At 39.0% G+C, this 12,691-nt stretch overlaps 1 protein-coding gene across 9 annotated transcripts in view; it reads right to left on the bottom strand.

Annotated features, from left to right (window-relative positions):
• UBR2 (ubiquitin protein ligase E3 component n-recognin 2) overlaps positions 1-11,748 on the bottom strand; it is a 125,296-nt gene extending 113,548 nt beyond the window's left edge. For 5 of the 9 annotated variants that reach the window (XM_040473518.1, XM_040473517.1, XM_040473519.1 and 2 more), the window contains exons 1-2: positions 11,319-11,743; positions 2,028-2,287 (exon numbers count right to left, since the gene is read on the bottom strand). In XM_040473518.1, the coding sequence (XP_040329452.1) occupies positions 2,028-2,287; positions 11,319-11,396 (338 nt within the window). In that variant the 5' untranslated portion in view covers positions 11,397-11,743. Of the gene's footprint in view, positions 1-2,027; positions 2,288-11,318 lie in introns of those variants that run through there. The other 4 variants (XM_040473523.1, XM_040473526.1, XM_040473524.1 and 1 more) reach the window with 3 other exon arrangements.
• Between the last annotated feature and the right edge of the window lie 943 nt (positions 11,749-12,691).

Raw genomic sequence — 12,691 nt, 5'->3', positions numbered from 1 at the left:
TGCAAAGGGAGAAAACGAGAGAAGCCTGTGGTATTGGATTGGAACTGGAGAGATTATTGTAAATGCCTGGTTTTCAATATTTCTTTCAGTATGTTATCTATAGACAGATATAAAATATAGATCCACTGAGAGGGCCTGGGATTAGTGACATACCAATAGCAACAAGCACACCTAGTATCTTATTTAACACTAATCTCTACTAAAATGGAACCAGGCTCCTTAGAGAAATGATTACTTTCAGGTCTAGAGCAGAGGAAAGTCCAAGACGTGCCCTAAACATCTCTGATGGAAAAAGGAATTGTTCAAAGAATGATGAGGACATGAAAATAACAAAGCCTGAAGGGACTCCCAAGAGTCAAAGCTAGAACTATTCGAGCACAGGTATAATGGGCCTCCATGCATACATACTGATATAAACAAATGAATAAATTGAATGTGTGATAGGGAACAGGATATTTAATAGCTTAGAGTACCTCCCCACAAAATACTTATTGATTATAAAGAGTAAAAGAGTAACTTCACAGTAGAGAAGTCTTGTAGACATCACCTTAATCAAGTGATCAAAACTAACATCACCATCTATCAAACAAATCAAAATCACATACCACTTGGTAAGGTATAATGAAAACATGTGAGTTCTGTGATATTCCTGTGAAAGATGCAACCTGAGTCCAATCATAAAGTAAATCAGATAGACCAAATGGGCAGACATTTAAAAAATAACTGGCTGGTAATCTTCAAAAGTATCAAGATCGTGGAAAAAAAACCCTGAGAAAACATTCCAGACTGAAAATGAAAAGATACAACATTCAAATACAAGTGTTGGAACTGGATCCCTTTGCTACAAAAGGACATTACTGGAACAAGTGTATCTCAGTTTCCTCATCTGTACATCATGAAGTAGATTTATTGCTTCCAATATCAATAGAGAACTCAAAGAAGTTTTTATAAAGACAAACAAAAACTAGAACAGTATTTCAAAATATAAAAAGATCTCCATTGGTATTCTGACCATGCTTATAAAGAAAGACAACCATAGACATCTACAGTCCTTAACCAAAATTGAATTCATTAAATTTTAAGGAAAAAGTGTTAAGGAAAAAAATGTTACATAATGCCTCTATAAATTGTACAATCACACAATGCAATATTTAATCTAGCAATATCAGCTGATATGGACAGAAGTCAAGATTTTGTTAAACAGAGAAAGGAAAATTTAGCCCAGTATATATAACACATATTCCCTTTTGTATGTGTGGTTGCATATATGTGTAAGATAGCCATATATACGGGCCTGCATATGCAGAGGAAATTTCTGGAAGGATACATAGGAAACTGTTGACAACGACTAGTTCTGTGAAATAGGAATAGATGGTCTTAAAGGAAATAGGACACTTTCCTCTCCATCTTCTGCTTGTACACTTAGTTCTCAACAAGAAATAACAAACAAACAAAAAAAAAGGTAAAGTTATCCTTGACAAGTAAGTACATAGAGCACCCAGATAATGGTTTCTAACTACCATTCCTACCTTAAATGAAACTCCTGGTAGAAATGGCTGATTCTACATGTGGATCGGAGTTAAGTACAAAGTGAGCTGTGGACATCTTGTGCCAGAAAGCAAAGAAGTACTCAAAAACTAAGGCAGCAATGTGCAAAGGACGATGCTAGTGTGATAGGGATCCCACCGGCCAAATGTGAGATACCTTGAACATTAGTAAGAGACACTGGAACTAAAGAAACTAACAAGAAAAGCAAAGAAGTTATTATTACAAGAGCCAGGGCAGCAGTTAATTACAGGGGAGGGAGAAAGCACACAGTGGTTTGCTGGAATGCTGATGATGTTCTATTTCTTGACCTGGAAAATAATTACATGAGTATCTGTTTCATTATAGTTAAGAGACCATACATATTTGTTGTGTCCACTTCTTAATATGTATGTATTTCCCTAATTTAAAAGCAAAAACATAAGGTTTCAGGGGAAAAAAGGTAAAAACAGGCTTTTAGAAAGAAAATTACAGTATGTTACCTGCAAGAGTATGTAGGTTCTCCTACTTTAAAAACACGACCACAAAGATGAGAAGGTTTGTTTGCTTGCTCAAGTTTTGGAAATCCAAACGCAGGATCTTCACCACAAAGGTACCATTCCATTGGTCCCAACAAAAGATGCTGTGCCAGCATGTCTTCTTTCTGTGGAAAAGGGTTGGGACCCCTGCAGTAGATTTTGGGTACATAGTGGGCTAAATGCTGGTACACTTCTCTAGTGAGGTCAGTTGCTTGCAGCCATTTCTTTAAAAAAGAAAAAAGAAAAAGTAGGTTTACACAATGTCAAACTGCTCATTTGAATAAACCCACTCTCTATTCTTTTAGGCACAAAAATAAGGATAAAAAGAGTCCTATAAATTATTTCGTTGGCATCACTCATAACTGTATACTCTTTCCAAAAAGGGCAAAATTCATTAGAACTTGATAAAAATGCCAAGTATTTCAGAATTCTACTTAGAGTAAAATGATCCCCTCTCCTCAAAATGACTCTTAAAACAATCTTCTGTAGGCAGTTCACATGCAAATGACCACCACAGATCATCATGACACTAGCCATTGAGCCCATCTGACTTCCTTTCTACTGCTTTGCTCAAATGATATACTGATTGTCTTCTGAATTCTCTTGTCAGTTTGCTGATAGGAAGAGTATGCAGTGAACATGAATAGCCAATATGCCACTTACACTTCTCATTTATTAATAAACCAGTCTCATGAGTATCAGTCTACAAGAGGCTTTGTTCTATCAATTATGCCTTCTTTCCCTGATCAAACTCTCTATAAGCCCTTTTCCCTTCGCTCTCCCTGATGGAAACAAACAAAAGCCACTTTTCTGTTCTAAACTTTTATGTCCAACTACCTGGATAATTAGATATCTAACAGACACTGTGATATCATGATTTATAGTAAGAAATATATATTTGGTCTTCTTCCCATTCCTGGCACAGAGCTCCTAAAATTTCTGAAATTTCCTAAGTGGTAAGTGATATAAAGATGAAAGGAGTATCTTTTATTATTCATAACAATCTCCTTTCAACCAAGCTAGAGCTGAGGTTAATGAAGTGACTTTTGGAAAACCCCTAAAGATGGACAGCTGGTTACCAGAGGGAACGAAACATGTGATAAGGTTGGAAATTACAGCTCCCACCCCCAAACTTGGGGAGGGGTGAGGGGCTGGAAGATGCACTAATCATTAATGGCCAATGATTTAATCAATTGCACTTATGTAATGAAGCCCCCATAACAAAATGTCTATATGTCGGGGTTCAAAGAACTTCCGGGTTGGTGAACACTCGTAAGTACTGGTGCATTCAGAGACAGCATGGTAGCTCTGTTCCCCTTCCCACATACCTTGCTCTACGCATCTCTTCCATCTGCTATTCCTAAGCTACAGAATTTTACAATAAACCATTTCCCTGAGTACTGTGAGCCCTTCTAGCAAATTATTGAACTTGAAGGCAGGGTCATGGTAACCCTCGATTTGTAGCCAAGTCAGACAGAAGTTCTGGGCAACCTGAGGACCCACTGCTTGTGACTGGCAGCTTAAATAGTGGGGGGCAGTGTTGTGGGACTGAGCCCTTAACCTGTGGGATCTGATGCTAACTCCAGGTGCATAGTGTCAGAAGTGAATTGAATTGTAGGACACCCACTTGGTGTCTGTAGAGAATTAGGGAATGGCTAGGTATGGGGGGAAAAACTCACATTTGGTGACCAGAAGCATTGGTAAGTGTAGAGAGAAACAGAAGAAACAGCTACTCCTGATTCAAACACCAACTCACTATGTCTAAAACTGAACTCATCATCTCCACTATCCTTTCTCAAAAACCGGCATTTTCCCCACTTCCCTATTTTACATACCAGCATCTACCTAAGTATCCACACCAGGAAAACCTGACAATCCTCCTTTTTCCTCAACCCGACATCCAATTAATCATGTCTTGTCTACTAGGCTTCCTAAATAATCTGATGAATCCATCTCATTTCTTTATCTATCCATCTCCATAGGCACTACCTCTGCTACTCTATCCCAAAACCCCCACTCCCATCTTTCACCATTATTAATGCAAGAAGTCCTAACTGGTCATTTCCACTAATCTTGCCCTTGTACAGTCCATTTTTCAGCCTCCCTACCAGCATGATTCTTGCAAAATGTCAATGAGATCATGTCATTCAGCTTCCCCTTGTATTTAGCATCCAGTCAATTCCCTCAACGTGGTTTATAAGGTCCTTTGTCTTGTATCATACTTGTTTCCTCCTCCTGACTTGTACTGCTTCTCTCTCTGCTTTTCAGGCTACTTTCTACTCATTCTTCAGTTCTCAGTTTATGTTTCACTTTCTCTAAGATGCCTTTCTCAGCCCATTCCTCACTCCCTCTGCCTTTCCCACTTCCCCTGGGTCTAACACATAACCCGGCTGCAGTGGGCATTTAGTAAAATCTGTTACCTGAATGACTATAAATATGTTTATACTACTTACTGTCCTATAACATTGACACTGCAGAAAGATGCTCTATGTAGCTTTAATGAAAGCAGAGATAAACTAGATCCAGGCCTGCAGTCTCTAAAAACCAAACCAAATAAGCCCTAGATAAGGCATCCTTCAAACTACCTCCTTTCTTTTCCCTTTGTGTTTCCTTACATCTTAAGTCTTTCCCCTATATTGTCATTTATCCCTGCCAATTCTGCAATGTTTCTTTGTCCCCCATGTTGCTTTGTGTAATTGCAACTTATTCTGGCTCTCAACCAGGTAAGCATTTAAAATCAGAATACATGAAAGCACTTACTTCTACAAAAATGCAGTTAACTGAACTGCTAACTCATAGGTCCAATGTTTACTTATGGATTACAACTAAAGTTCATGTACATCCTTGTTAAGAGTTTACATTCTAGTAAGGTCTAACACCATAAGACAACAGTATAAGGTCTTCGTTTTAACTATTACTTGTACAATCTTTACCCACTCCCTTCCCTCTAAAAATAACTACATATAGATATTTTAAATATACATGAGGACATATATATTAACTTTCTAATCAACCTCATATTTTCATGAGTACTAAAAATGTAAAAACTTTGTTAGTAAGTTAAGGGATTGAATTGAAGCTTGTAACAGAACACAGTGGAAAAACTTTTCACCCCTAAAGTGAAACTATCTTTTCCAAATGTTACCAACTTAGTTGTGTTTGCTTTATGCAACTAAGAGACTAAATTACTCTTAAAACAACAGCGCAGGATTAAGGATTCTCTCTCTTTAGAAAAGTAACTTGAAATCAAAATTACACACACACACACACACACACACACACACACACACACACACACACAGTTCCTTAATTATAAAAAGGGCTAGTTAAAAAAAACAGTAGTCAATAGTAAAAGGCAAAGAGGCATCAACCAACAAGCAAACTTGAATCTAATTCTTTGAGCTAAAAAAACATTTTTTTTGTCATATCTAAGGGTAAATGTCTAGTTTTTCACCCATTATCAGAAACCCTATTTCAAAACATGAATGAAGATAATCCATTTGTCCTAAGCAATTTAGTGTTTATGGATAAAAAATTAAGCTTTATGATTCAAAGAATTTACTCCTATGATCCTAGGAAGTTATGTTTCAGGCAATTTTAATTTACAATTCATTTAAAGCTTTTATTTTAACAACAATTTTTGTTTTTCTTATGTTTTATGTTCCAATTTTTCTTTTCTTTTCTTTTCTTTTTTTACATTTTTTTTAACGTTTATTCATTTTTGAGAGACGGAGAGAGAGCACAAGCAGAGCAGGGGCAGAGAGAGAGGGAGACACAAAATCTGAAGCAAACTCCAGGTTCAGAGCTGTCAGCACAGAGCCCCACGCGAGGCTCGAACTCACGGACCACGAGATCATGACCTAAGCCAAAGTCGGACGCTTAACCGACTGAGCCACCCAGGAGTCCCTATGTTCCTATTTTTCTTGAAGCCACTTTTGCAGGATTTTAATCCAGGGAGAATAAAAGGTGATACATTCTAAAAGAAATTATGTGCTCTGTGGCTCCAACAACACTGATAGGTCAAATCTGTTCATAGATTTCTTCCTCCCTCCCTTCCTTCCTTTCTTAGGCTCCATGCCCAATGTGGGGCTTGAACTCATGACCCTCAGATTGAGAGCTGCATGCTCTATCAAATGAGCCAGCCAGGCACCCCTCTATTTATAGATTTCTTGAACAAAAAATTCAGAAACTAATATCAGCTACTAAGAAAAAAAATCAGCAAATTTTATAGACTATGCTATTTTATACATTATATTATGTATGCTATTACATATTTATTAATATATAATACCATAATATTTACTATACAGTATATATAACATAATATACATTACTGTATATAATTTGTACTGATATTATATTACAAATTATTAGTAGAGCATTTCATTCTAAATACAGTTTATAATATATTATTATAATATATTATTATAAATTATTAAGAAGATATGCATATCTGGCTCAAGAAATGCAGGCATATGCTCCAAATTTAAAACCACCTAACAGATTTGGGATCTATTATAAGCATTTTTAACTTCATTAAATTTAAACACTTAATATATAAAACAAGAGAATCACATAAGAATTCTATACCAGAAATGTTCAATTAGTGACTGGCAACAATACAGATTGAAAAAAAAAGTTATGAAAAACTGAACAGGAGGAAAAAATTTTTTGGCTACCTTTCACAATAATGGCTCACATGTATCTCAGAAGAATGAAATCAATAGCTTCTCTTATTAGCTCTAACTAACATAAGCTAACTGTAACTGTTTCCTCATCATGACCAACTATTGAGATTTGTAATTTGATGGCATGTTAATTTGTCCTTCAGACACTGTGGCTGTCAAACCAGTGTGCACAACAAATAAGCACTTATCTTATTAGAAGTCATCCATAAAGGAAGTGAAGAAACTGTCAACTCACTCCACTAAAGTAAACATGTTACGACAATGGACAGCGACAACGTTTCCAGGAGCTTTCCTTTTTTGAATGCTAAATTTAAGCCTTGGGATAAAGAGCAAGTGTAATAAACACAAAAATGAAAGACTCCCTAGAGGTTAGCCTTTTATTACAGCATCTGATTATTATTCTAGTCCCCAATTCAAATTGTATCCTTTATGGGTTGTAGGGGGATGGGCTAAATGGGTATGGGGCATTAAGGAATCTATTCCTGAAATCATTGTTGCACTATATGCTAACTTGGATGTAAATTAAAAAGTTAATTAATTGAAAAACGTTAAAAATTGTTTTTAATTGTATCCTTTAACCATATTTGATTTTGTTTTCAAACAAGGATGATCAACATGTAAGTTAATTATAAAACAACAGTCTCATTAGTACCAAAATGAAGTTTTCAAGACTCTGTTAAGAAAAATCTTAAACGAATCTTAGAGTTCTAGAAATGAAGTAAAAGCATTCACAATCAAATACAGAAACTCAATAATAAAAGAGAAAAAAAATCTAATTTAAAAATAGTTAAAAGGTCTGAATTGACACTTCCAAAGATGTACAGATGGCCAATAAGCTCATGAAAAGATATTCAGCACCTACAGTCATGAAGGAAATACAAATCAAAACTGCAATGAGCCAGCACTTCACTATTGGAGAAATTCACTGGAACGCTCACATACTGCTGGTGAAAACGTAAAATGATGCAGTCATTTTGGAAAACAGTTCCCCAAAACATTAAGCATGGAATTACCATAGACCCCAGCAATTACATGCCTGAGTATATGCTCAAAAAAAACCAAAACCAAAACCAAAAACAAAAAAAACAAAAACAAAAAACAAAAAAAGAAACGGATGTCCCCACAAAAATGCACACAAACGTTCACAGCAACACGATTCATAATATCCAAAAAATGGAAACAACCCAAATGTCATCAACCGATGATAAATAAAATATGGTATAGCCATACAATGGAATATCATTTGGCAATAAAACAAAATGGTGTGTTGATACATACTACAACAAGGATACACCCTGACAACATTTGCTAAGTGAAAGAAACTAGTCAAAAAGACAACATAGTGTTATTATTCCATTCATATGAAATTTCCAGACTAGGCAAATCTATGGAGACAGAAAATAGGTAAGTAATTGTCTAGAGTTCAGGAGTTTAGGGGAAAACGGGAAGTGACTGCTAATAGGTATAGGATTTTTTGGGGGGTGATGAGAATGTTCTAAAATTATGGTGATACACAACTCTATGAATATACTAAAAACCAGTGAATTGAATTTATATATGTAAATTATATACAAAACTGTCAAAATTTTAAAGCAAAAAATATCCAATATAGACATAAAACTCTACATAAAACTTCTATAATGAGAAGGTCTATTCTACTTGGGGAAAAACAATATATATACTTCTTAAGTCACAATCACCCAATGGAGCACATTATAATAATATCTATGGAGCAAAAATGTAGATAGATTAGACATGCTAGAAAAATCAAAACTTGTGGAATCAATTCTACCAAGAAAAAGAGAAAACTGAGAAGAGAGGACTACTTTAATATCCTAAGCTTACAATTATCGAAAAGAGCAGATAACTGCTTTTGTGAGGCAAGCTTGTTAGGGTACATACCTTCCTCCTCATAACAGAAATGTAAAAAGCAGTATGTAGGGGCGCCTGGGTGGCGCAGTCGGTTAAGCGTCCGACTTCAGCCAGGTCACGATCTCGCGGTCCGGGAGTTTGAGCCCCGCGTCAGGCTCTGGGCTGATGGCTCAGAGCCTGGAGCCTGTTTCCGATTCTGTGTCTCCCTCTCTCTCTGCCCCTCCCCCGTTCATGCTCTGTCTCTCTCTATCCCAAAAATAAATAAACGTTGAAAAAAAAAATTAAAAAAATAAAAATAAAAAAATAAAAAGCAGTATGTAAATAAAGTGTGGGAAAGATGACACTAAGCTTATTAAGCTATTTTAAATGGATGTGATCCCAGAAATTATCAGTAACAAAGGTCTAAAGGCTGAAATAACTGCTCTGTTTACCCTCTCTAAAATTTGCTTTTAATCTGAGAAAGCTTTTTTAATTCATTTTAATTTGTGATGAAGGGCTGTGCTACAGACCAAGCTGAAAGAATAGTTTTAAATGTTATGTGGTTTTAACAAATACAGACGATAAACCCCTCACAAAGTAAGGCCAGATTATATAGCTGGAAGAATCTTGTATTTTAATATTAGTTTAAAAATTTTTGATTTTATAATTAAAAAAATTTTTTTTAATGTTTTCATTTATTTTTGAGAGGGGAGGGGAAGAGAGAGGAGGAGACACAGAATCTGAAGCAGGGTCCAGGCTCTGAGCTGAGCACAGAGCCCGACGCGGGGCTCGAACTACAGACTGTGAGATCATGACCTCAGCTGAAGTCAGACGCCCAACTGACTGAGCCACCCAGGTGCCCCTTAATTTTATAATTTTAATTTTAATATCCTAGTAGTCTTCTTTTGGGAATTTTGTTGGCCTTTAGACCAAAAACTTTTTCATCTTATTGTTCAGAAAGCCATTTAAAAGTAAACAGAGCAAATGTAAAATGTAGCTCAGACCAGGATTGTCACAAACTCAAATTAAGTCCAAATTAATAAATTTCAATTGCTTTTCCCTTAATTTCTCCCACTATATCTGCTTGAGAATTTCACTACACAGGAATTATTACATTGGTCTCTAGTACCAGTTTTAGAACTGGTTTCCACAACAAGTTGGAGAAACTCCAATCACTTGATAGCTTTTCAGGGTTGGAGAAACGCAATCACTTGCACTTTCAGAGCTGGAAAAATCTGGCACACAGCCTGTATCTCGGAGCCAAGCCACACAAAATTCAGTGGGAATAAAACAACAACAACAACAACAACAACAAAACTTTGAGGCAGACAACAAATGTAATGTCAATATGGATACTGACATGACGACATTGGGAAGAGCTGTCACCTTGACTATTTTACTGCTTCCTTGTAACACTGTTCTCTTTGATAAATGAAAGGCAGATGGGGGCCGAAAATCCTTGGGTTATTGCAATATTAAGCAGAAAGCAAATGAAAACAGAGCTAAACAAGTTGACTTGAAAAAAAATTCAACAGTCATCGTTCAACAATGTATCACTTTAAACTTTTCACCTCTACTCCTGTCATTGACTTCCACTCTTGACAATTCACACACAGTAACCTCTCACCACCAGCAGCCGCACGGTGCCCCACTAAAATTTTGCTCATAAAGATTATTAACATGTGTTCAAAGGTCACCCTCTCCCTAAAATCAGAGGCCTGAGAAGTGAGGCCTAGGTTGTTTTGGTCCATTCATAATCATCCTGGACAGTCTGTTCTAATGAGTGCTACCTGTCCTTCTTGAGGAAAGATGCCACCAAGTTTATTAAAGTAATCATTTTACAACTCTGCAACTTACGCGAGCATATTCCTATGACGCTTTCATTACAGTACTGGGTTTGAACGGTTTACGTTTGGGGGTTAACTGCTCCCCACTGTGCAGTGACCAAACCTCACATTATTAGTTTCTATTTGTTGAAAGTTACTCTCTCAAAGTTACATAACATTTATTTTCCATCCAACTATGCCCAACTCCTAGAAAAAAAATTTTTTTTAATCTCCCAGCCTCCACCACTGCTTTCTCACACTCAGTAAGATGCCCAGACGCTACTTTCCGCACATTTACCAACGATGTGGACTGACCAAACCTGGGCAAAAACGCACTGACGAGGGAGGCGGGGGGGATACAGGGAAAACAGTGTCGTTTGCATCCTTTGGTGCCTAGGGTAGTCCCAGAAACAAAGTGAGGAACCGGTTAGGGTAGCATGTTCTGGTGGAGGAGGCAATGCTCCACTAATCTGAGGAAAAGGAATTAGGCAGATAAAGCAGGGCGATTACACCCCCAAATCAGGAAGCGTCTTCCTCTCCCCTCTGCCAAGAGCTGGCATAAAGGGCAAAGGCCCCTGTGCTGGGGACTTCTTGGGAGTGGAGGGGTAAGGAGGAATGGAAAGGCAGTCGGTTCTCCCAGGCAAAAAGGGAATATAAAGGCGGCCAGCGGACAGAGCGGCTCCGCGGGCTATTTGAGGATAAAGAAGGACGGCGAGGGGCAGGCTCGGTGGCCTCCCCGGGCCATTGCCCACACGGCGAGTCCAGAGAGCCCCGCGAGGTCGTTACCCCAAGTCAGAGCTGGGCTGCTCCGAGATTTCCAGGAGTCAGTTCCTCCCCCCCGGGCGCGGCCTGCGAGGGCCGGACGTCCCCGCCCGGGTCCCGGCACTCACCCCTGCGGTCTCCTCAGCCGAACATTCCAGCAAACTCCGGTCGATGGCCTGCACCTCGGGCTCCAGCTCCGACGCCATCTTCCCTCCTCTTCCTCCCCAGAGCTGACGCCGCTACCGCCGCCCCGAGGGCCGCGGCCTCGCCACAGCCCCGGCTGCAGAGACTGCCACCCGTGTCCCAGGTAGTCGGTCCGGAGTCGTCCAAGCGGCCGCGGGTGAGGAAGAATAGTGGTGTGAGGTGAGCTGGATATGAGGGAAGACGGCCTCCTGCCCTCCCTCCCGGGCTCGGCGCCCAAGAGTCAAGTCACTGCCTCGTCCCTGCCCGGGAGAAGGACACAGAAAACCCAGGACCTGGCACTCTCGCTCGCTTCTACCGCGTCCGGCACCGGGAAAGGAGCAATAACAACCCAAGAGAGGAAGCAGAGCAGTCTGGGAACTGTAGTCCTTTTTGACCGGACTGGGAAGCAGGTGGAACCCTTCTAGCGTGCCCCCGAAGGCATTGTGGGAGTTGTAGTCCATCTTCTAAAGAGAGCTTGGGCAAATGGCAGATAAGCAGGTGGGGCTTTCCTGTACAACTAGAATCCTGGGAAGAGACTAGCGGAAAGAAGCTCCCACCGGGGAAGAGGCAGAAGAGCACGTCATTGTGGGAACTGTAGTTTTATTCCCCCCAACTCCGTTTGTTCATGTTTGTATCCCCAGATCCTAGAACGGTGCCTGGCACGTGGTAGATGCGCAAGTACTTTTCAAAGCCTAGCATATGGTAGGCCGACAGATGGTCGCGAAAGAAGGAAAGAATTACGTTTTATTCCTACAGTTCTATGACCCTGCCATTCAAAGTGCCTTCATCTTTTAGACTGTAACCGAGATGGTCATTACCCAAATGTTTTGAGATTTTAAAATATATTTAAATATTGTTAAAGAAAACGTTTACAAGTAATTTAGTTATGACCACTTATCAAAATGTATTATAAATATTGCTGCAAAGGAAAAGGAGCCTACCAATTAAGTCTATCAAGATCCACTCTTGGGGTGCCTGGGTGGCTCAGTCGGTTAAGCCTCCAACTTCAGCTCAGGTCACGATCTGGCAGTTCGTGGGTTCAAGCCCCGCATCCGGCTCTGTGCTGACAGCTCAGAGTCTGGAGCCTGCTTCCAGTTCTGTGTCTCCCATTCCCTCTGCCCCACCCCCACTTGCCTCTCTGTCTCTCTCTCAAAAATAAATAAATATTTTTTAAAAATTTTAAATTTTTTAAAAGAAGATTTGCTCTTGTTATGGACATTTTATAAAAATAGATTAGGTACAAAAGAAAATTGTGTTTGATTAGAGGTAATTAGGCTCTTGACTCACAGTTGGATGAGTAGGTTTCTTAGAACCAGTC

The sequence above is a fragment of the Herpailurus yagouaroundi genome, unplaced genomic scaffold (genome assembly GCF_014898765.1).
Source record: "Herpailurus yagouaroundi ecotype Mexico unplaced genomic scaffold, PumYag 139, whole genome shotgun sequence".
Taxonomy (NCBI): Eukaryota; Metazoa; Chordata; class Mammalia; order Carnivora; family Felidae; genus Herpailurus; species Herpailurus yagouaroundi.
The sequence above is the reverse complement of the archived record's forward strand: the minus strand, read 5'-3'. Positions and strand labels throughout refer to the sequence as shown.